The following is a 24,962-nucleotide window of genomic DNA, read 5'->3' as shown; positions in this document are numbered from 1 at the left end:
GACAGGAAGGGGGCTTCTGGACCCCTGGCAATGTTCTATCTCTTGACCTCAGTGGAGACTACAAAGATGTCACTTTGTGCCAGACCACACAGCTCTACATTTTTGTTGTCAGCTCTTTTCTGTATGTGTGTTACATTTCACACCAAAAAAACCTTTTTAAAGACAGCTTGTTCCACATACATGTCTGAGGTTTCCATATGCTGTTCCCTCTGTCTGGAAAACCCTCCTTCTCCGCTGACTACACAGCTCACGCCTAAACTGCCTTTGGGAAGTCTCAGCTGGCCAGTTGAGGGGACCCTTCTACTCATGATCCCATTACAACCTGTAGCTGCAGCAGGTATCTAGTGATATGATCATCATCTACTTGTGTCTGTGTTTATCCACTGGATGAAATGCACTGAGGACTCAAAGACAGTGTCCTTTCATCGAAGCATCTATAGTACCAAGCACTTAGTATCTCCTAAATGTGGGTGAATAGAAGGAAGTTTTAAAATATTACACTCTTTTTCACCACTAATTTTTGTCTTCTTTACTTTTTCTAAGATTTCTGTAGATAATATTAATTCCAACATCCTACCATGAAAGGGGAAAGTCATAACTAGATCATTTCAGCACATAGGATTTGAAGTCCTCTTACTTTTCACTGCAGATACTCCTTGACTTTACTTAGAATGTTAAGTAGGATTAAAACTTCAGTTCTCAGAATTGAATGTTGAGCCAACCATTCCCCAGACTCAGGTCCAAATCAGGAAATCGTGGTTAACTAAAATATGGCACATGAACCATAAATGGGTTATTCTCTTGTCCTCCGAGTTGACTTCTACTATCGGGATGGATTTCCTAACAACTCCAACTGCTTCCTTCCTCCCATAGGCCAGAGCTCCAAAGACTTGCATCAATCACTCATTCTGGAATTAACTAAGCAGATCCAAAAAAAGAAAAGAGCATTTGTGCATTTTCTGTCTCTTTGGGCTTTTAAACAGGTTTTATGCTTTAGCATGGAATCCATGCTCTAAGCTCTCAACTCCTAAGTTGCCTCAATTAGCCTGCATTATCTTCAGAAGGTAAGAAAAGGAGGAAGTATCTTCAGAGGTAAACTGTCCTTAAACCGTGTGACTGTTTGTTAGGACATTTCTGTCCTTAACTTTTCACAAGCCCAACACCGCAGTTCACAAAGGGCTTCATGAGCAGAGCCAAGAACTGAGCTTTGCATCCCATACCTTGTCCTCCAGTCCCACCTTCCAAAGCAAGAGGCAACCTGCCCTACGAACGGCCATGGCCACTGGGGCATCTGAGTCTGGCTATGATGTGCCGGAACTTTCTCCACCCTCCCTCTCATCTCATGTGGCCATGGACTGTAACCCATAGCTGGGAAGGAAAAAAAGGGGTGGGGGTGCTTACCTGTAGCTCAGTCCTTTGATCAGGTTACTTCCCAACCGGTCCTGGATCATCTCTATGGTTCCTTGTAAGAGACTTTTGGCTGCTGAATCTCCAACAGCGATAGCAACAATCCGTCCTGGGTCCTGGATTCTCAGAAGTTCCTCAAGTCGCCTACTCTCGTTGTGGTACTCATGGGTATCAAACCTCACACTTTCCAAAACTTGGGCCGTGTCTTGGTCGATGACCCTCACGTTGAGGCCCCTTGAAAAGTTCTTTTCAAAGGCATAGGCCCCAAACACCAGGCCCGAGGAGTGCAGAGTCCTGGCCAATAACGTCCACGATGTCTTCCGTGTCCCGTGTAACTCCAGTGTCCCACCAGCTGCCACACCAATAAATTTTTTGCCAAATGTTGGCATACTTTCACCTTCATCCGACTTGCCATACAAGGCAATTGTTGCTTTGGATTTATAGCGGCATTTTTCTGCTCCAATATGAAGCGCCCCACCATCCTTGATAAGGATGTAACGAGTCCTCAAAGTAATATTTCTGGATCCATCTTTGTCATCCCCAAATACCAGCAGTCCTGCAGGGAACAACGCTATTGTAAGCCAACATCTAAAATATCTTTCTGAGATACAGAGAAATAGATTTCACCTCAAGTGTAGAGGAAAAGGTATTTCCACAAGTGAATTAGGAAGAAGAATCTACTTAAAAAATCAAACTGGTTTCCAAGCATGGTAAAGAAAGAAGTGATGATTTCATAACTCAACACACTAAAAAAGCCCATGTATATGAATCTCAATCCATTCACTTTGGAGGTAAATGATTTTTACAAAATATCAAAGAGCCTACACATCTGAATCTCATTTCATATATGTTTACTGTCTCATCACTCTTCATCAGTTGTAACAAAGAAATAGCTATGAGGCATCACTTCTCGGCAAATCAAGGGACTTAGCCCGAGTGATTTCTAAGGCCCTTCTTTTTCCTAAATTCTACGGTTATACTCTAGGAACTTCTCACATCTCCATAGTTAAAGTGACACCACTTCCTAATGATTATTCAGTTTCCGAATATTTCTACATAAAGAGCATCTAATGTCTCCCACATTAAAGAACAACCTTGCAGTCCCCATAGAGAGGAACCATTACCTACCTCCATCCTGAATGACTATGGAATTCACTGTGACATCTGAGGTCAGACGGAACATATCTCCCTCCTTGATAACAACTTGTTTTGCAGAATCTTGTCCTGGATCCCAGTTCCTGAGACGTGGGTTTTGATCTGGGCAATTCTCTATGATAAAATGCAACATTGATATCCCATTGGATCCAAGAAAATGCAAGAAGGCTGTTAGCCAAATCCAAGCACTACCATCATATAACGCAGATCTGCAAGTAATGTGCTGGCATATCTTAATTTTCTGCCATTAGAATGGAAATCCCACCCCATTTCACTTAGCAGAGAAACGTCAAACCTCTTACTTCCTCAAAATCCAACTGAGTTGTTAACATTTAGTTCAGGACAAACTTCACAAGGTAAACATGGATTTTTCCCTGAATCATCTACACTGGAAATAATGGTGGAGGAATGCAGATTTTTATTTCTTCTTTTTGTTAGACTGTAAATTCTTTTGTTTTTAAACAGCGATACCATCAAAAAAGAAGATTGCTGTCCATGGGATTTAGGTGACAGCGATTTCTTTAGAATTGAGATAAGCTTTCAGGAAGATCATCTTGAAACTTTAGTATTCATAGTCTCTTGGAAAGTGAGTAAAATGAGTAAGCCAGGCCACTGCAGCATTGTCAAAACCTAACATTCTTCCTAGTTTTTAGGGCAGTACTAGCTATCATTCCATAGCTATGTCACTTCCCTCCAGCACCCAGTGTGTCTCCTGCCAGGAGGCACCACTTCCTGAAGCCAAGACTGGTGTTTGGTAAAGGTTCTCAATGAAGTGAGCATCATCTCTGCAACCACCTGTCACCTAGCTGCTCTGTGATCTGTAGCATCTAAGGCAGGTCACAAATCACCGAGTCACCGATGACCTGATAAGTACCAGTGTAAAGCACTATCACTTACAAACATCTGCTTTCTAAAAGTGAACTCCCTTCCTAAAACCCCTTGAAGTCACAGAAATAGAATCACAGCAGTCAGGTCTGCAAAAGTCCTATCATCTTACATTCTCCAAATCATGATGCTGACTTCACACTGAACAGCTGATATATAAAGAGTTTAAGTACTTTAGGTTGAAGTTATGATTTCACTTAGTGATTTCTAAAATGCTTATAACTATCATGAAGTGCTAAGATAATCTTAATTCTTCACTGAGAAATTCAGGGACCTGTGGCTAAGGGCTTTATCCCATGTTCCTATCAACTATGGAACTTCCAAGATGACGATAAAGTCACTGCCATCATCAGTTCATCCTCCCAGAAATACCCTCCAGGCTCATAATCTGGTACAGCACCATATGTGGGGTACAGTTAATGGCCACTAACTTCTATCCATTTTGCAAGTGTACCCAGCCTTCTGCTTTTACCAAAGGAGGCTTTAAACATAAGCCAGGCTCAAATTAAAAAAAGATTACTGGGGTTCTTGGATCTATTTCTTTCCCAGCCTTTTTCGACTTTGGAATTTTAAGCAATTCAGCCAGGAATTGATTCAACAAGCAGAGAAGAAACTAAAAAGTTAAATTCAATCACCATGAGGCTTTATTTCTTTTGATTTTATTTATTAGATTTTATTATAGGAAACCATCTGAGACTTGTGGGGGAATGTGTTACACATACCTGGCTATTACGTTAGTACAATCTGGTCCTAAGAAAGCACCACCAGTTCTACTGCTAACAGTGATAATGATAAGCAGGAGCAGTGTTAGCAGCTACAATTTATTGAATACCTACTATGTGCAAGGTGAGACATTGTGTTAAGCACTTTATACGCACTGTCATTTAAACCTCATAATATCTCTGAGCAAAGTATTCTTAATAGACCCATTTTACAGATGAGAAAACTGAGGCTTGGTGAGATTAAATAGCACATCCTGGTTCACAAAGCTGGTAAGTAGCAGGGCCGGGATTTGAAATTGTGAGCCCATGTTTCTAACTACTGCCTCAAAAGAAAGTAACATTACTATGAAGTCCACAAGACCAGCATGAAAATTGTTTTAATAGCACACAAAATACACTCTTAGGAGCGAAGAAAAAAAGTTAGGATTAAAGAATATAATTACAACATCAAGAAAGATATCCTGAGCAGCAGGCTAAGGGGTTCTGTTACCAATGAGAAAGGCAGGTTAGAGACAGTACGTTACATGGAAAACCAAGGACACTAAAAATAATAAAGAAATGCTGAGACTCCCAAGATAAGTGAGCCTGTGTGCTGTTCTAACAGGGCTTGAAGTTTCCAGAGCTCCAAATAAAGATAGCTCACTCACAGCTCATGATCTCAAATGAGACAGACTCTACAGGCAGAAGCAAGGAGGTCTACAATTATAGAAGGGGAAGGTCGGGAAGAAAAGGAAGAAAAGAAGGATAGTGTGGTGGCTTGAGTTGTGCAGCCCAGTGTGGACATGGTCTTGGTCTTGGTCTGCATATGGTGGGTATGACCCACTGTAAATAAGATCTCTGTAAGATGTTACTTCAATTAAGGTGTGGCCCAGGTGAATCAGGCTGGAGTTTAATCTGGATTACTGGAGTCCTTATAAGCAGAGTGAAAATCAGACAGAAAAAGAAGCCACAGGGAACAGCCAGAAGACAGAAGCCAACAGAACCCAGAAGAGAAAGGCAAAGATGCCGCCATATGCATTGCCATGTGACAGAAAAGACAAGGAACCCCTAAGATTGCCAGCCAGCCAGAAGGTCTGACCCTAGAAGATACTAACTTGGGAGGAAGCAATTCTAGCCTCTGAAACCTTCAGCCAATAATTTCCTGTTGTTAAGCCAACCTATTGGAGAGCATTTGTTTTAGCAGCTAGGAAACTAAGGAAGGGAAGAAGAATTTAAAATCTGAGATCTAAAAATTAAGTTCAGCAGCCAATATCTTCCAAGATTTCTGCCTAAAGTTGAAATCTATATTGGGACATAAAGCAGGTAATGAAAAACACTCCTCAATGTTTCTATTGAAAGTATCGTTTTTTTCTGAAAATCATCCAAAGCTTCAGTTCATTTCTATTTCCTTTTTCAAATATCAGAGAATCATCACACTTTTCCTCAATACATGACAATATTTCCCAGAGATAAGGAGGACTAACTCAGGAAGGAAGGGGAAGTCTGCTTAGTACAAAGTGACCAAGCAAAGTCCCAGGATGGTGCAGGGGCCACCATGAAATAATACACACACACAGAAATACAAAACAGTAAGTCTTATCAGAGAGAATAAAGTTCTACCAAGATTAGCCAAAGTAGAAGCATGGGAAAAGGAGAGGATAAGAAAATTTTAAATTGGATTATCCAGAATCTTTTTATTTCAAAATAATAAAATCCACTCAACTGTAGAAGGGCTTCTTTGGGGAAGTAGCAAGAAGTCTACAGCGGGGCCCTTACCCTGAAGTCTATAAACCCCTTTACATTCCAATATCATTTGTTTCCTTTGTAATCCTGTGTACTTTGTTTTATGCATTTAGAAAACATTATTCTGGTGAAAGATAGGCTTTAACAGACATCAAAGAGGTCCATGCCACAGAAAATGTTTAGTTTTCCAGGAAGCATCACTGTCAACCCCAGCCCTGTAATCAGCCCTGGGGAAGAATGGAGTGACTTCACACGCTGCTTCCTATGTGAATCACAGAGGCGGTGCTAACAGCAGGCAGTATGCCACCTCTTTCCTTTCAAAGGCAGAGGCTGATAAATATCACTCTCTTCAGACATGTACACTTTCCCAACAAAACTGCAAGAGGCAAGTAGCCAAAGACATGACTTCTCATTTTCAAGATGAGGAAACTGCAGATTAAAGAAGCCAAACCCAAGATTACTCAGCAAGTTAGTGATAGGGAAGATCTCCCATTGAGAAATGAGGTACTTAACTTGCAGTGTTCCTTTTAAGGAATTAGAATTTGCCTCTTGAATAGCTGATGATTAAAATGTAAAAGTATTCTGCATTGCCACAGCTATTTAATGAATGAGACCTTTAATTTCTGGAAGAGGATAAAAAAAAAAATCACACCTTCAATTTGATCAGTTCATGACTAAGTATTTATTGAGGATCAAATTTATACAAAATAGAATAAGTCCACAGTCGTTAGAGCTTACAATCTAGCTTGGGAGAAAAAACTACCATGTATGAAATAAATACTGAACAATGTGGTAATTATCTAAGTGCAAATGAGTTCAGAAAAAGAAAGGATGGGATTGGAGTAACTGAGGCAGCTTCATGGAACCAGTGACATTACACTTGGATCCCCAAAAGGATGGAGATAGTATTTACATAAAGTGGAGAACGAGGGAGAATACTAGACATGTAAAAATCCCTTGCTATCAAAGTTCATTTGGCTGTTCATTTAAAATAACAGTGTTGCTGTATTTAAACTAAGTAATGTAGAAATAAGCAAGGTACGTTTGGAAACAATATGAAGAAATAACATTCATTAAGGTGGAAGGTACATGTTGTGGAATAATATAAGAACATGAGAAAAAGCAAAAAGACTAGGTGTAGCACAAAGATATTTTATACAGAAAAAAACTGATTCCTCATTCTGAACTTGCGAAACACAAATGCAAACATCTTCCTCTTTCCATCTCATGTCGCCCTAGGTTTATGCTTTCTCTTTGAAGTGATAGTCACTACAATTAAAATTTAGTCTTGCTAGTTAAGTGACTGACAATTCTCTCCATGGAATGAATTCTTCTCACAGCAGTTTCTTAATTGTTGAAATTTAATTCTTCTGATGAAATAATTGTCATCACTATTATACTAAGAACAATCCTTAAACTTGTCTTCTAATCTAAGAAACAAATCTCTTGAATTCATTCTGGTTTAATACTGAGACTTTCTTGACCTTTTCTATTTTTTTCCCCATAAAATATCGAGCTGCAATTTGTTATACCAGAAGCAAATGTATGCTCCACATAACAAGTCCTGTACCCAGCTACAGTAAAGGATATTCATCTTTTTAGATCTAGAGCCTACAATAGTTATATAATTCCTCTTAACTGTTTATAATTATTCCCCAGGAGAGCATGCTTCATTAGACCCATTGCCAAATATCCCAGTCAAGTTTCCCTCCAGTAAAACACACTTAGTGAGAAAGTGTGTGGCCTGCAGAAAGCACTGAAAAATAACTAAGCCAGCCCCACCTTCCTGGCTATACCCACATGCAGAATTAAAAGAAGGTGTATTATCAAAGTTATGTAACAGCAACAACCAAAGTGAGGCTGACCCTGAAATAGTTCAGCATACCAGATTTTTCCACTGATATTCTGCACTTACACTGCCAAAAGGTGGAAAGAAAAAATGTTGACTCAAGGAACCACACCAGCAATTCAATGTCTTAGATGGAATATTAAAATACCAATAAAAGCCACAGACTTTGGCTCTGATTTCCCACTAACCTAACATCCCTTTTCTGCAGAGTACTTGGAAAAATCAATCCACAGCAGTGAACTTAGTTATCCTGCTGTGGAAAAGGGGAGAGAAAGTCAATATTAAATTTGTAATGGAAAGCAAAGTTAATAATGTGGTCTACTAGCTTGGTCAACAAAGATGTTGACATGCCCATGGCCCTTACTTCAGTTCTATTCTCTTAGAAGTAATGATACTACCACCCTCAAGTCCTTAAATCTATGAAATCCCTAATGCACCCATGAGAACTAAATAGAATAATATTTGTAAAAAATCTTGTAAGTGGTAAAATGCTTCTCAAATGTTATTTCCATTAAGGAGGTATACAATTCTACAAAAATCTGCTGTAAATGTTGTAAAAGACCATGCACAAACATGGGCTCAATCTAAGTTACTGTGGTTTTCTTTTCCCTTCCACGGCCCTGAGCTCTCCGATTTTCAGACAGATGGTTAGGACTCTTTTATGAGGCAATTCTTTGTTGGTATTATATTGAGGCTGACTGACAACAAACTTCTTCAAAACCATAAAAGTATTGATATATTACCAACCTGAAAAGCAAAGGCTATTTAAGAAATCAAAACCGCCTTACCTGATTATAACTGTGAAGTAACAAATGAGTTTTAGACAAATACACATCCTAATGGATGTTTTCCTTCAAAGATATACAGTTTTACTCAAAAATATCCGGAGCTTCTCTTTTGGACTATTTCCCAAGTCAACTTCAAACTGCAAAACATGAATCTTACTCTTTAAGCCATTTGTTTTTTTTTTTTTAAATCAAATCTACTTTATCATTACATTTATGACAAAAAAAAAAAAAAAAAAACAACTACTGGCAGTCCAAAAATCGTATCTACCACAAAGGATGAAACTGTGCTGCCACAAGAACTCAGAAAAGATTCTTTAAAGCATTTCCTAAGAGAGATGCTCCAAGAACTTCTAAGCACTGGGATAAAGTGACAAAATGGAAAGGAATAGCAATTATTTAATTTTATAATTTCCAATGGAGTTCTTTAACAAATTGATCTCATTCATAAGAAGTTACACCTCATATTACCTAATTGTGTATCAGATAGCTAAAACCAAAACTTACATTGATACACTATAATGTTATAAAAACATTCATTCTATTATTTACTCCTCTTCCATCTTCTCCTAGACTATGTGCTATGTGCTTGCACACACCTACACACACACACACACACACACACACACACACTTACCATCTGGAGCATATTTTGAGGATATTCCTAAAATGACTGCAAGTGCAACAAAAAACGAAAAACTAGTAATAGCAAAGCAAATGAAAGTATTCTTGTGTCTTTTCTGCTTTCGGTTTTCTCTCCGGGCTTGCCGTTCTCCAGGTGAGAATGCAAAGTTTGCCTGGGCTTCTTCTCTGATGGAGGTAAATTTGGCTGAAGCTTGGCTCTTTGGAGGAGGAGGGGGATGCAGCGGGACAACCTTCCCTGGAACATAACTAGACGGGCGGTGGCTGTTCCCATTCTGAGGTTGTAGGAAAGCAGGGGAGTGTCCCCTGGAATCAGTGGCATACATGATACACTGTCACTGCAAAAAGAAAAAAAATTAAGGTTCAGAAATATGTGAATTGCAATGACTTTTTAAAAAACCAATTTATATCCCACATATAATAACCCATGTTGACAATCACCTGCACCAATGGTCTCCAAATACCACTACTTCTCAATCTGGCTGCACATGATAATCACCCGCTAACACTGATGCCCAGTGCCACATCCCAAAACAATTAAATCAGAGTTCTGAGCCTGGGATCGAAGCATCAGTACCCTTTAAATGCTCCCCAAGTGATTCTAATGAGCACCTCGGTTGAGACTACTGTTCAATGCCAACTGTTCTCAATTTTAAGTGTATATAACAATCACCAGGGAATCTTGTTTAAAATGCAGTTTCCTGGGCTCTTCTCCCCAGTGATTCTGGCTCACTTGGTGCAAAGAGGACCCAGGATTTGACATTTAAAAAATGTACTGCGGTAACATTGATGCAGGTTGCCACACTTTTGAGTATCATTATTCTAAGCTCTTCAAATTGAAGTTCAAGTCCCTGTGTCATCTGAGGACCATAAAATGGTCCTCGACAGTTGCAGGCAATGAACATTTATGTTTGGGTGTTTCATTTCTCTTGGTTAAGCAATTTATGTTTTTCTACTATATTATCACACACATACACATATAATGTGTATGTGTGTGATAAAGTCTAAAGACTGTAATATCCCTTTAAATCCTCAAATTGTTTGAAAAAACAGTAGGCATTCAAATATTGCTAAGATGATAAAAGTAGCTACTCATGGAGCACTTATAGTCAGGCATTGTTCCAAGTACCTTACATGTACTAACTTGTTCAATATATTTAATACAACAAATCTATGAGTAGGTATTTTATCCCCATTTTACAGGGAAAACAGATCTAGAAAGGTTAACATCCCCAGTGGTCACACAGCTTGATATAAAGGAGAACTAGGACTTTAACCTAGGTATTTTTGACTCTAGAGATCAGGCTTTTAACAATTACACTACCATGTCTTTCGAAACAACTGAGAGACAATAACTTAAAAAAATGAATTTAGCACGGATGTAGTAGAACTGTGCTGAGTGTAACTAGAACTGTAGAGAGTCAGAGAGGGCATATTAACCTTCTCAGAAATTTTCATGCAGTTTATTCAACTATAGAGAAGGTGACACCCAAAAAAGGGAAGTCATTTATTTTTGGTCTTTTTAGTAAGCACTTCTAAGAATAAGGCATTTGGTTCTGAGAAAAACTGTCCTCTATTAATTTTCCAATTGTAAAGAAGAAGAAAGGAAAAAAAGTGCTATACCATATAATGTTCCTATTGCAATGAGTGTGGATAAATAAGACGTGCTCAGTGGCTTCAGAAAGATGTTTAACCTCTTCTGTTATTTCCCTTCCTTAACAACTAGAGTGTTCTCAGAGTCATCTGATTCATTCAAGACCTTTACAAAATTAACCCCCCTTATCTTGTCAAACAATGAATAAGATTCTAGTCACAGGGGTACCAAATTGCTCTAAACTACAGCAAACCCAATGAACACACAATGTTGTCATCAAGAAGCCACAAATGAGCGTTCCCAGGATCCAAACAATCTGGAAATTAATGGAGACCGAAAGGGAAGCTAATCAGGAATTGATGCTGATTTTGTGCCTGTCAAAAACACTTGGTTTTATGGGATTTTATTTTAAACTGGATCAAGAAACCTGAACAAAAGTAATTATTTAAATGAAGCTTAATCTTCATAATAAAGGGAAAACAACAGAAATCAAGGTACTATTGAAGAAAGTCCTGCATGTGCCAAGCAACAGAACAAAATAATGGATACATCCTGCTGTAACAAATGAGAGAGTATAACAAAGACCCCTTTATGATCCTCTATTAACAAAGAAGGGACTACACTAGATATTCTTGAGTGCCAGGCTCACCAGGGTGGGAGGGAAATCATGACTATAATCTGCTCTGAAAAGGAGTGAGGATCTTTTGTTTCTGAGCTGCAATCATCTGATACTTCATTGTTTCAGGGTGAGAAAGGTTGTTATTACTTACCAGGCTGGAGGGCTCTTTTGTGAGAGATAATGTGTCTCCAGATGTACCCACAATAAAGTAAAGGCAGTGAGAGGCTAAATGAAGTCACCAGCCCACTGGGAATAATCTGCACCTTCATTTCACAAAATGGTAGCCTACATGAAAATTCAGATGGTATCTGCCACAAACTAAAATTGTCAATAAATAAGAAATAATCACACGTGTTTTCCCCATAACCCTTCTGCAAAACTCTCTATAAATAAATATCTATGTATGTTAATATACAGATACATCATTTACATACATATACACACACATGTATTCTTGAGTCCATTAGCTATAATTCTCTGAAGAACATGTAAATGCATAAGCAGCAAATACATTCTCTCCCTAAACACAAATGTTGCAACTAAATCATAAACCAACAAAAACACTCCTCATATTTTAAGCAGATTTCTCTGTCAATTTATTAAGATATTTGCAGATACAAATACATTGCTTTAGAATTTCACTTTACATTTATCAATCTACTTTAGGATTATATTATGAATCAACACTTTAAAAATATATTGTTTACTAATTACAGATCTAAACTATCCATGGAAAAAAATAATATAGCTATTTTGCTCACTCAATAAACAATTTTAAACTCATGCTAAAATTAGAGGATTGTGGTACGAATTATGGGTATTAAATAAAAGATATAGAGTCCCCAAGAAACACAATTTCTAAATTCAATTTTAAATCACTTGTTTGGAAGAGAAAATGAAAATGACCAAGGAAATAATGTTAATACGGGAACCAGGCTAACTCAACAACGTTGTTAGTACTTGTGGTAGGTTGAATTACATACTCCAGAAAACATGTTCTTAGTTTTAATTCATTCCTGTGCCTGTGAACCCTTCTTAAATAGGACCTTTTGAAGATGTTATTTTAGTTAAGGTGTGGTCAACTGAATCAGATTGGGTCAAACTCTAGATAACTAGACTCCTTTATAAACAGAAGAAATTCAGTAATAGTAAGAGAAATCTAGGTGGAGGGGCATACGCTAGAAGGCTGCAGAATCCTAAGAGAAAAGGAGAAGACACCGCCTTATGCATGGCCATGTAACGGAAAAGCCAAGAACCCAAGGATCAGCAGCAGCCAGCCACAGAAAGCCAGTCTTCAGGTCAAAGCGGCATCTTGCTGACACCTTGGTTTGGACTTCTAGCCTCAAAACCATAAGCCATTAAATGCCCATTGTTTAAGCCACCCCACAGCATGGTACTTCTTTTTTTTTCCGCACACAGGAAACTAAGACAGTATTTGTGGCATTAGCTTGAGTTTGGGTTCTTGAGAACAAAGGATGGACCTGAGTAAAAAAGATGACAAGTTTCCTTTGGCTTTCAAAGCTTCAAGGTGAGCATCAGGTACTATTTTACAAATTTTTCTACAGACCAATGTTTTTATTAATACCCCGTTTATTCATTTTTCAAGTTTCTAGTGGAAAGCATACATCACATAAAAGGAACACATCTGTATCTTATGATATAGTTTAAGAGTATCACAGTCTGTGAAATAAGACAGATAATCCAAAATGGGGGCTAGCCCAAGTCATTCCTATTGAACCTAGAAATGCGCTCCATAAAGTTTCTGAAACACAATTTTTGGTGTTTAGATATTCCTTGAGGGAACTGTTTCGTGACTATTTACTGAATGATAAGGAATGGTAGCCCAAAAGCCTTGGTAATTTAATAAATAAACAAATCATGGAATTAAAAATTTTCACAGGTAATTCAGGCAAATAATTAAAGCAGATAGTTAAAGATATTACTAAGAATACGAAAACACTGCATCAGAAAGATATAGGTACAAATGCTGAAAAAGGGGTAAGTACTCAAAACACTGTACTTTTGTCTAATTGCAGCTGTCCCCATAAAAAGAAGATGCTTTAAAACTCACTGATATTTTACATAAAATTCTTTTCTTGGGAAAAAACAAAAGTGTATTATCTGAAACAGGGGCTCAAGAGGGAGGGTGTGTACAGTTGGTAAGAGTATTCAGCTAACTTATTTAGTAATAACTTATAGTAACTAATCACAGCAAGTAATTTATTTTGAAATTTCAAAAAAATTAAAGGAGGTCATGCTTTTTTTTTTTTAACTCACAAAAAGAGGCATGATTTTGAGAAAACTGAGATATTTTCACAAAGTTTCAAACACTGGGCTACCTCATCAGTGACACCTTCTCAGGGCTCCACAAGAAATCCTTTTTCTCTTCTTCCCCATACTCTTAAAATTCTTTTGTTGTTGTTGTTGTTTTTATGTTTGTTTGTTTTTTAATTTTTTTTCTCTTAAAATTCTTAAGAGTTAAAACACTTGAAACTCTTATAGGATCATCTTGCTTTTTGCCTTATGTTTCAGTTAATTTATGTATTTGCCCACCTCCCATAGCAGACTACAAGCTTCTTAAGACCAGGGACAACGTTCTTACTCATCCCAGCCTCCTAGGAACTTTCACAGAGCAGGCACTCAATAAGTACTTGTTAGCAGATCACAGTATTCCTCTCTACCTCACACACAAACACATACACACACCCACACCCACACACAGATTACTATTTCCCGTTTAGCCGCCTTCGACATCCTTGAAGCGCTAGGAAACTTATCTGATCCCTCTATATCGGTTTCCCTGATTCAGGAGAAATTGACATTTAATACTTCAAGCAAAAAATTCAACTTTTACAAAATGCAATCTTAGTTTGAAATCTTGTAGGTGACTAAAAAGTATTATTAACTGCAAATAGGAATCCTAAAAGATAAGGAGCAGCCTTTCACAATATTTTGTAATAGTTTCAACAACACACTGTGAAATGCAGTAGGCGCATATAAAAAGGAGAAGCATTACACTCCAAGTTCTATTGTTATGCTGACAGCCAGTCATGCTGTGATCAAAGGGAAAGTCTTCTCAATACAGAGAGAGCAGCAGTAATTCAAAATTAGGAGCTCTTAAAAAGGGCACTAGAATAGCTGAGTTTTAACGTTCTTTCTACTGCTAAGAGACAAATTTACTACCACACACGCTTGTCACTTACATGGTGGCTGAGGACACCTGCCCTGTAGGCCTTATATCCTCAGTCCCCAAAATTGTCCAGCTCTTCCACCCAGTGCAAAGGGTACCATAACACACGCAAAGTGCTGTGCCACGCACACTGGCCCCATCATCTGTAACACTTAATGAAAAATGCAATACTTTTGACTCACTTAAGCTATTTTAAATCCTGCATACACTTTATGAGAACTTATTTTTGAATGGAAAATCCAGGCCTGTAAGAACAGCCAAGTAGCTGGCAAGATCTAAGCAACTTTATTCTTTTTTGATCAAGGACCATAATTCTTGAAACAGAACCCAACCTAAGGCTCAGTTCTACAAGTTACATTCTTTGCTTTCCAAGAGTATCAGTACAACTTGCCAAAATCTGGCTAAGGAACATTTTCCTTTTATTAAGATCTTGGAACATCTTTATAATCCACTGACTGGTATGTCCAGTCATACCAAAAAGTAAAACACTCCAGGAAAGAGGGGTGTTCATGAATTATTATGAAAACAAATAATAGATTTTTCCAAATTTATTGTTAATTTCTGACATAATAAAATCTTTAGCCTGCTTCTAACTGCCTTGAAGGTTCAATTCATGGATCCATACTCCAACCTCCTACATAGAATAAAATCAAGGTCTTTTTCAGAAGGTCTTTTTTGGGAGGGGTAGGGTGTTCTTGTTTTGTTTTAGACTCAGATTGTCTGCAGTTAATAAACAGTAAGCTCAGTACCTCGATCATTCAAAACTGTTCAGTAAGAAATAAACTTAGCAAGGTTAAGCAGGCCCTTTGATTTCCTCAACTGTCAAATAAAAATTTAACCATGATCAACATTCTCATGAAGGCAGGTTTGTATTTTTATAATCATTATAAAGATTTTCAGAAACAAAGGTTGAACAAAGAGTTTCCGGAGAGGAAAATCCTTTTCTATACACACACACACATATTTAGAAGAGTATATTTTATTTAGAAGAGTATATTTCATTATATAGTCTATTCCTAGAACATATAGAATAATTACATTATTTTAACAAACACTCAGAGGATTCAGCATAAATACTAGCTCTATTTGGAAGAAAACTGACAGAAGGTTGAAAAATTAAGTCCACTTTCATTAGGAGATCTGCTTTATTTCGTGTAAGCGTACTCCCAAACAACCGAACACCCTGAGCCTCTGAACAGAAAAGCGCTTTCATACTCTATTGCACAAGACACATTCTCCATTATAACTTTGCACTTGTCATAGCCCTTTTGTCTTTCCCTCAACTCTCAAAATCATTATGAGTCACAATCACCTGCAATTGTCTAGCACGGTCTCAAGAAATACAAAACTCTGCAGTTTGTTTACTTATACTGATCCTGATTTACCTTTAATTTTACTAGGTTGATCACACCCAAGGCCAATGTTTAGAGATAGAAGGGGAGTGCACCAACCCTTAATTATGAATTTCTCCCTATAAAATGAGATGATAAGGGATGAAGAAACTTTAATAATAGGCCCCTCCCTTCTTTCTCCACTTTGTCAATTTACACACCAACAATGAATGATACCCACAAAATTAAGCTACTATTTCAGATAAACACCATTATACACCAGACTTCTAGTTTGAAATCATGTACTGTTCACATTATCTTCTCCCTCAAAAGGAAACAGCTACCCCAAAACATACTAACTCAAATTAAAATATAATACAGAGTAAAGATAATAAGGGAAATTTCAGATATATAGTCCTAAAAAGACTAAATTCACTATCTGAATTGGAATGAATATTATTTAAAATTAGAAGACTTTTTCTGCTTGCAAATTCACTTTTCAGTTAAGCTATACTCTCTTTGCTAGAAAACTATTAGATAATTATATTTAGCAAATAGTAAAGTCCTAGTAAACCAAATTAACTAAAATACTACAACAACACAATAAATGCTTTTGAGTCTGCATTTAAGGAATCCAGAGGAACAAAGTAGCTACAATTTCACCAAGTGGGATATATCCTTGGCAAATCGTATTAGAATCGCTCATTAAAATTATGGATACCCCCTCCCAAAGAGTGTCTCTTACAATGTTTAATGCCAAAAGTAACCCTAAGGAACACTTTCCTACTTTAAAGTTGAAGCAAATGAACTTTAAGAAACATTTTAAATTCATTCTCATACTTCTTTCGTCTATGCAAGGTCCAGGAGACAAATATCTGATTTTTCTGCCAAATATACTAATTAATCCTGCCATTTTTCAACTCTGCTAAACAAATACATGAGAAGCAATGCTTGACCCTAAAGCCAAGATGGCTGCCCTGGCAAAAAAGGCTAAAGAACATTATCATGGCCAAAAAAAGAGAATAATAAGGGGGAATATTCAGGTCTACAAACCAAGGTGGAGAGGAAGGATCATGATGAAGAATATCTAACAACCGTTGCCCAAACTAATATGAAAATTTAAAAAAAAAGAGCCAAATATATAGGCCTCTGTGTGGAAGCAAAGAACCAAAGGACAAACAAAACTGCAGGAAAACTGCTCTTCAACCTAGAAATGGAAGAGGGATAGGGTCATTTTATAGTACCTACCAGTCCTTCCCTGCAGGTCACTTCTGTTTCCTTTTCTCCTATTATTATTCCTCAGATTTCTTTCCTTCTTTCACAATTATTTCTATAGAAAAGCTGTTCCTCTTCTCCTTTTCTCCCCTCCCTCCCGATGCTCCTTGGACCGCCCCCCTCCACCCTTGCTCTCCAGCAATCACAGGGTTCGGAGGACACAAGTGAAGCTTCCACCCAGCAGACGGAGACAGAGGGGTGCACAGAGGCACAATGGCAAGCCAGACGTGCCATCAGACTTGCAGCCAGCCTTCAAGAGAAAGAATCAAAGCCAGAGTCTGACCGGAGGGAGGCTGATTCAATTAAGGTCAGAGCAAAGGGCAGAGCTGCCGGACTGCATTCTCTGCAGTGTCAGGGACAAAGCTTTCAAATGTTTCGCAGAAGAAAGGACGAAGAAAGTGAGGCTGGTAGAATGTGTAAAGGGGGGTGGACAACAGAAATATGTCTGATAACAAGCAGAGATGCACCAAAAGTTCAGGACCTAATAATATACAGACATCAAATTGCAATGACCCTAGGAAACATGCAAGGAGTATGTTTTGACAAGCATTTCAAACTAAAATACTCTAGATGAATGAGATACCCAGACTGAAGCCATCCTAGGCTACTCAATCCGGCCTCAAAGTAAAGTTTCTGTTAGTGCCAGGGGCAAGAGCAGAACCCAAGTGTACTTGGTGCTTTTAACTACAATACATAGCCTGTTTTTAACACAACTTGAACCACTGGGGAGCAGGTTCAGTAGGAGTACCTCTCCCAGGGCAGGGACTGTGCTTAGCAATGCAGACCCAGTGGTGCAAAAATAAATAAATAAATAACACTTGGTCCCTACTTTCAAGAAGCTCAAAACCCAGTACTGGGGGTAAGAAAGGGGAATAACACAGGTAAACAAGTACTTACAAATCATGGTGGGGCAAAGGAACTGGACTGGTGGGTCTAAAGAGGTAATTCCCTGAGTTTATTAAATGAATGGGAAATAGTTGAAATTTTCTGCAATAGGTGGCAAATGTACTCAGCCTAATGTGCACCAGCAGAACAGTACTGATAGCTTCCTTCCTTTATGGGTATAAACTAAAATCTTGCAAGTGAAACTAAAATCTAGCGTTGAACTCTGATATTCCAAGGACAACATGCTGTCCAACAATGACCAACACGGGGGGAGAAGGACAGACAGAATCAAGAAGTCTTTCGTATTCTCTGAAAGGCTGGCAGGCAGGGTGTCACCTTTGACAATGTCCTGGCCAAAATACAAAACACTTATACCTACTCTCCTCTCAGGAACATGAGAGCTGGGTATACCAAAGGGACCATGTTGCATCTTCTCACAAGTTTCCTTGATGTTCAGCAAGACACAAGGGACCAGAAAGTCAAAAGACAAGATGTCCAATGAACAAGTCAATTACTCAGCATTGGAGAGGTGGCTGGACTTCATAGAAAAAAGGAATTGCCAGCATCAGGACAGGCAAACAGGGACCATATGAGGAGCTTAAGTGCCACAAGAAAAAACATGGAACAAACAAGCTTTAAGTCAAACTCAAGACAAAATGGTAGCCAAGCAGCTGGGAAAAGTTATTACTGATCATGCCTTCTGAAGTGTTGTCATATGGGAAGGATAAGGAGTGTCTAAATCAGAACATGCATTTGAGAAAGCAGCAATTGCCATTAATCAAAAGGTCATTAACCATTCAAAAAGGAATAGTCTTCCCTCATTTGGCCTTTTGAGACAGAGCTTCCTACCCTGCCTATTTCCTATCAGATGCCAAGCTTCTCAACTTTAGTAACACTTGGTGATTGAGTATGCCACAGGATGGCTGAAGAATGGCTATCAGTAAGCACCTATTGAGCAATTCGAGTCACATGTTTTTTCATTTATGAAATACATTTTAAATCCTCATATAAAGTATATTTTATAACAGTGACACTGGTGGTATCTAAAAACAATGAGTCATTTTTCTCATTTCTTCTGAAACAGAAATCAGGCATTTGTCCTTGTGCTAACCTAATTTTTCCAAACTCTAAGATGTTAATAATGAATTTTCCAGCCTCATTGTATGTGAAAAAACTATTCATTTTTCAGGGAAGTGGGTCACCATTAGCAAAGGCCATTAAAACAAGAGAAGGCTGGCCATCTCAGAGGGAAGAGACCCCAAATCAATAACAATTTCACTCTTAAGAGAGACTGGGTAATCAGATCTGACCAGGGTATCTGGTCTGTGGAGGATATATGATTTAAGATGCTTATATCACACTCAGTCAATGAGGGCAGTTCTTTCCTCAGTGGCTCAGCCTTAAATGGCAACTCTTTCAAGCAACACTGTCCCAATCACACTTGTATACAGCGTGAAAGTCATACTTTAATATATTAAACTAGGACTGCCACAATCTCTCCCAAGCAAACTTACTGTCCAAACTAAGGTGGAGCCCTGATACAACAAAGGTAAAGGCTCATCACTCCTTACCGTGTCATGAAAATAAATGGCTTGTTACAAATCTGGTTACAAAGTTAGTCTAATGATAGTAATTTCAAAGCAATTTGTCTCATAGATCAAAGGACTGATATGTTGGGAAACAGTATTTCTGTGTTTGGAGACATACAGCTTCCCAGACTACTTCGCTTTTTAAAAAGACATTTTAATTTAAAAAAAAAAAAAAAACAACTGTGCTTTATTTATCTTCGTATTGCTCACAGCAACCAGCACAGTGTCTTAAACATACGAGGAATTCAATACAATATTTGCTGAGCACTGTTCCTGACAACCCACAGCAAGTACAGGGGAAAACAAAAGAACATAATTCTTATGTATTTTTTTGTGTGATTCAACAACACAAAACCGAAAAACGTTTCCAGAAACTTGCTCTTTAAAAAAAAAAGATACTTCTACATTTTAAATCTGCATATCATTTATAGAAATTGCAAGTAAAGCTAATATTATCTTCATACATAGTTCCTTATTTGCTAGAAATTTACTGTAAGTAGCCTCACCCCACTATGTATACCATATTGTATGTAAGTGCTGCATAATGAAAAAGCAAAAAAAAAGTGTCAGCCTTAAACTTGGGTGTAATAGGTTTCTAAGCCTGAAAACAAATTATGTGACCAGACCACTACAACATTAAAATTACTAAATTGCCAAGGTAGTCAAATCGAGACAAATTAATGTATATTGGGGTGGTGGCAGGGAATGCTAACTGGAAATAGGGACAAAGGGGTTCTTGTCCCTGCTCAGCCACTAATTTACTATATGACCTTATCTAATTAGTAGCCTCTCTGGGTCTCAGCTTCCTCATTTTAATACTACTTTTAAAGTCCCTTCTAAATACATGCTGAGATTCAGCCTCTGCAGCACTGCCGTGAAATCTAATTTACGTTTATACACTCTGCCTTCCAAAAAGTAACATTTAACTTGACAGTTTTAAATATCTGAGTTTGGATTTCTGATAAATGCAATTTTTTTAAATGTCAGATGAGCTTAAGTCCAGTTCAAAAGGAAAATTAAAGCAAGTATTGTTTAAAGATTTCATGTTTCACCTAAACAGCAGTTGCTGCTATTAAAGAGAATAAATAGCCTTTCTTTAACATTGTAGTTGAAAATTACACTTCTTTACAAATGGAGAAAACTAGTAAGGGTAAGCTTCTTGGTCTCAAAAATGTAGACATATAGATTTCTTTTCTCTAATTTTCTTTTTTTCCTTTTCTATATTCATCTTGTAGGGACAGAGGAAAGGGGGGGGGAGCTTGATTTGGAGGCAGGGAGACAAGTATAAAATTTATTGTTCAAATCCAGACAGCCCCTTGCTATCAAAGTACTGTCCTAGACAGTCCGTTTCTTCTATTCTTCTAAATCATGCCCACAACCCAAACAAAAGGAAAGTATTTCCAATGGCTGGGATGGGCAGAGCCTGGCCAAGTGAGGAACACCAGATGACAACAGCTAACCTAAAGTCTGAAGACATACACTCAGGTTGGGATTCAGACCATTCTGGAAAGGGGCAGTAAAATAGAAATTTGTGCTGAGACCAGTCAATACAAGATGTAATTCATATCTAACTATTAATAGCTTTAAAATAAAATATTTTGAAAATACCTTATCATACCAAACAGTACTCGGGGGTATAGTAACTTATCATATAATTGCAAATTTAATCAAATTTAATCCCCTCAAAATCCCACACAGTACTGTAAAACTCATTTAACAGATGAAAAAACATCTTGAGAGGGATTAGAGGACTTGCCAAATTGCAGCTGGTAATTGTCAGAGCCTTGTTTTAAACATTTCAAAGAGGTACCTCTGACACCATTTTTCAGCCCCTACTATTTTGTCTGATTTAATAAATGCTGTTTTTCACTAACTTGCTCCTTCCCCCTTTCTGGTCATCCTCTGGGTTCTCAAAACATCCTGTGCATAATTCTCTCAGATACTTACTGGGTCTTTTAATTGTTAAATTTCCTTGTCTCCCTGGCTGGACTGAAATTATCAGTGGCAGAGGTGGTGTCCTCTTCATTTTTACAGACAGAAAACAACCACACAAAGAAGGTTCTTCCCTGTGGCCCACCCAGTTGCAGCCCCTCCTCCCAACTACTTCTCTAGCCACCACGAAAAATGCACAAAGGGGTGCTGAGACTGCTTTCAGGGTGTGTGGCACACAACAGGTGATTAAAAATTGTTAGTTGAACTAGTGGTAGATATAGGGGATGGATGAAGCAATAAGCACAAATATTTTAGAACACTGTACAATGCATACATTTACATACAAAACCCAAAGGGTCTAAACTGTGAATCTGATAGTGATTAAGTTTTCTCTTTCTGAAATGTGATTCATCTTTCTCAATTTCCGAAACTTGCCCAGAGGTACAGAGTTAGTAAGTAGCAGCCTTTCAACTACTTCAGAAATGGCCCACAAAACTGCATTCTCGCTTGCTTTGCCGTCTCTTCATTTACAAGGTAGCTGTTTGAGAACAGCCTTAGGGCTACTGGAACTTGAATGAGGTGTTGTCCCATTCTGGTTTCCTGTTGTGAAATCTGAAACTCAGAAAATTCCTGGGTTACAGGCTACATCAAGAAAGGATACTATTCAATTAGCTGTGACAAAGGAAATCTAAACAAGCACCATGTAAAAATTTGCTGATTCTGCTTCCCTGTCCAACCTCATGGTTAGCCAGTCCTGGGCTAATTCTCTCATACACAGGCTGATAACAAGTAGAACAAAGGATGATTCAGAATTCACTTCTAACTTTAGTTTTCTGAGCCTGAAAACACACATTCATCAGATAAAACAGTCCCAGGAAACTAACTACTCAAAGTGGACTGAATTGAAAGCCAGAAAACAGATTCCAATTTCACCCAGACGCACACACACTAATCCTCTAGTCCAGGTAGAAAGCTGCAGGAAGAAAGCGATTTCAATGTAAATGCACAAAGCACCACAGATGCTACATACAAGACGTTTACTAAACAGAGGAAGCATCTATTATGCATTCTTTCACTTTGTCCAGAAATGCAAATTCAAAAGAAACCTTTGAACAGGTAATCAAAGGCACACAACCAGAGTATGATGCCCAGACCAATTTTTTAAACCGCAAGCTTCCTTCTAGGGTCAAACATTAACAGCTCCATTCTAGCCAACCGAAGAACCTTAAGACTAACTATTACAAGCATGTTTCTTTTCAACACAAAGTTATTTCTAACAGGTGTGGCTGGCTGCCCTGAGGCTTCATGCCTCCCTCAGCTCAGATGAGCCTCCCCCGCCCCCCTCCTCTAAATTCTTTTCACTTTGTATTCGGAAGAACTCACTAAAAATACCTGCACTCCTACACCTGTGCTTCGTATCACGTCCTCACACTGAAACAAGGGGGAGTGAACACAAGGCAGACAGTGGCTCATGTGCGGAATGAAAATTCTTAAAATTATGAGGCACTCTATCTTTAACCCCAACTGCTGATGAAAGAAGACATACATCAAAGTTTGTTTTCCTAACCTTATACGGAGAATTTAAGTGAGCAGTTTCCGCTCCACAGCGAGGTCTGGTGACACCGATCGACCATCCACAGAGGATATCCAGAGAAGTCAGCACCCTGGTTTTATTGCTAGAAGCGCAGTAACTAGCATCTACTGCAGCACTCCGGGGTCCTCGCGTGCGGGACCCCTCCTTTGCCAGGACTAACTCTACAGAGAAAATCTGGGAGTGGGATCCAGTACTACGAATATTCCCCAATTTTAAAGAAAGCTGCACGCGATCTCGAAGCCTCACCTTAACTAACAGAAAGTAGGAAGGGGGAGGGGGAATACCATCAACCCAGGGGAACAGCAAGGAGACAAATATCTTCCCAGCGAGTACACACGCACGCGCGCGGACTGTAACAGAGACACGGCAACGCACGTTCCATCAGCCTTTCACCGCAGTCGGCTTCCTGTGGGGTTGATCCCCCCAGCCCAGCCCTCTCCAGAAAGTTTAAGACGGGTTCACATTGACTTTCAAAGGTCCATTGTTCCCTTCCCCGTAAAGAAGAGAGGGAGAGAAAGAAATCAAGACGCGGTTCCCAAGGACCTTTCTTACGCAGAAGATTTACTCCGGGGGACTCCTGGTTACTCCTAATCCAGAGAAGAGGACTGAGAGAGGAGGCGCACAAGGGGCTGGGGGTGGAAGGGAGGGTTCTTCGGGGGACGGGAGAATATTTTCCATTTCAGCAAAAATGCCCAGCGCCCGAGCCGGCCAGGCCGCCGGGAGCCGGGAAGGTGCGGGAAACCAGACTTGGAGCCTGCGCCCCACGCCCTCGCAGTGGCCCCCTCGAGCAGTGAAGGAGGCGGGTGACCCGCCGCTTCTTACCTTCCCTTCCCCTGCTTAGCGTCGGTTAACTCAGGTGACTACACAGCGGTCGGGAGAGACGGAGCCGAGCTCCTGGCGCCCCAGAGTCCGGATCTCTTCTCCATAGCCAGGGAGCCCCTGCTGCTTTTATGCAACTGGCAGCTCCAGTCTCTGCCAGGAGGTGAAATACTCTCCTCCCAGGAGTGACGCGCACTTCCCTCCGCCTCCGCCTCCTGTAGCGCCGAGCCTCGGGGCCGGGGCCTCGGCTCACTCTCTTCCCGAGCAGCCGCTCGGCTTTCTCGGCTCCTTCCTCTCCAGGAGGAAGAGGAGGAGAATCGCAGCCCGGCTAAATCGCGGCTAAAGGCCAGAGCGCCCCCGCGACGATCCGGGAGGAGACCGCGGCAGAGTGGGATCCCCGGGGTCGTGCTTGTCCCTGGTCAGGGGGCGCCGCGGCTCGCTCGGGTCGCGCTCAGCCTCCCCCGGGCCAGACAAGCCGCCCGACTCTGCTGGGCCGAGAGCTACGGACTGGGTGGGAGGGAGCCCAAGAGAGAGGAGGAGCCTGTGGCTCAAAGAGGCGGTGACCGCGCTGGGCTCCTCCTGCCGCCCCGGCTCGGCACAAGCTGGGTCCGCGGGAGGCCAGCGCCGCTTGCTGCTGCGCTGGGGAACAGCGCCCACGTGCACGGCCTGCGGACCGAGGCCCCCAACCTGCGTCCCCCCGCTGAGGATGCTAAGCCCCTATCCCGCGGGGACGTGTGCACCCGCCTGACTGAGCCTGACCCTGTGTCCATCACCCCACGACTGACTGAGTCTGAGCCTGCCGAACACCACACCACGGCCTCCCACACCTGGCCAGCCGCGGGCGCTGGGTTCTTAGCTCATCTCCTGGGCTCGGACTGGGGGTTGCTCCTCAGATAAGTTGGAGCCTCTCTAGCACCCCACTCTTAAGCCAGAACAAGTATACCTACGTCTCTTCACGCCCTCTGCC

At 39.9% G+C, this 24,962-nt stretch overlaps 1 protein-coding gene across 5 annotated transcripts in view; it reads right to left on the bottom strand.

Moving 5' to 3' along the window:
- Positions 1 to 24,696, bottom strand: part of CEMIP2 (cell migration inducing hyaluronidase 2) — an 80,362-nt gene extending 55,666 nt beyond the window's left edge. For 2 of the 5 annotated variants that reach the window (XR_005210822.1, XR_005210823.1), the window contains exons 1-4: positions 23,999 to 24,696; positions 9,163 to 9,505; positions 2,536 to 2,676; positions 1,402 to 1,963 (exon numbers count right to left, since the gene is read on the bottom strand). Coding sequence is in view for 2 of the 5 variants with exons in the window: in XM_037798662.1 (XP_037654590.1) it covers positions 1,402 to 1,963; positions 2,536 to 2,676; positions 9,163 to 9,493 (1,034 nt within the window). In the remaining 3 variants the exon portion in view is untranslated. Of the gene's footprint in view, positions 1 to 1,401; positions 1,964 to 2,535; positions 2,677 to 9,162; positions 9,506 to 23,998 lie in introns of those variants that run through there. The other 3 variants (XM_037798662.1, XM_037798661.1, XM_037798663.1) reach the window with 3 other exon arrangements.
- Positions 24,697 to 24,962: the final 266 nt, after the last annotated feature.

This window comes from Choloepus didactylus, chromosome 10 (assembly GCF_015220235.1).
Source record: "Choloepus didactylus isolate mChoDid1 chromosome 10, mChoDid1.pri, whole genome shotgun sequence".
Taxonomy (NCBI): domain Eukaryota; kingdom Metazoa; phylum Chordata; class Mammalia; order Pilosa; family Megalonychidae; genus Choloepus; species Choloepus didactylus.
This window is presented reverse-complemented; position numbering and strand designations above follow the sequence as displayed.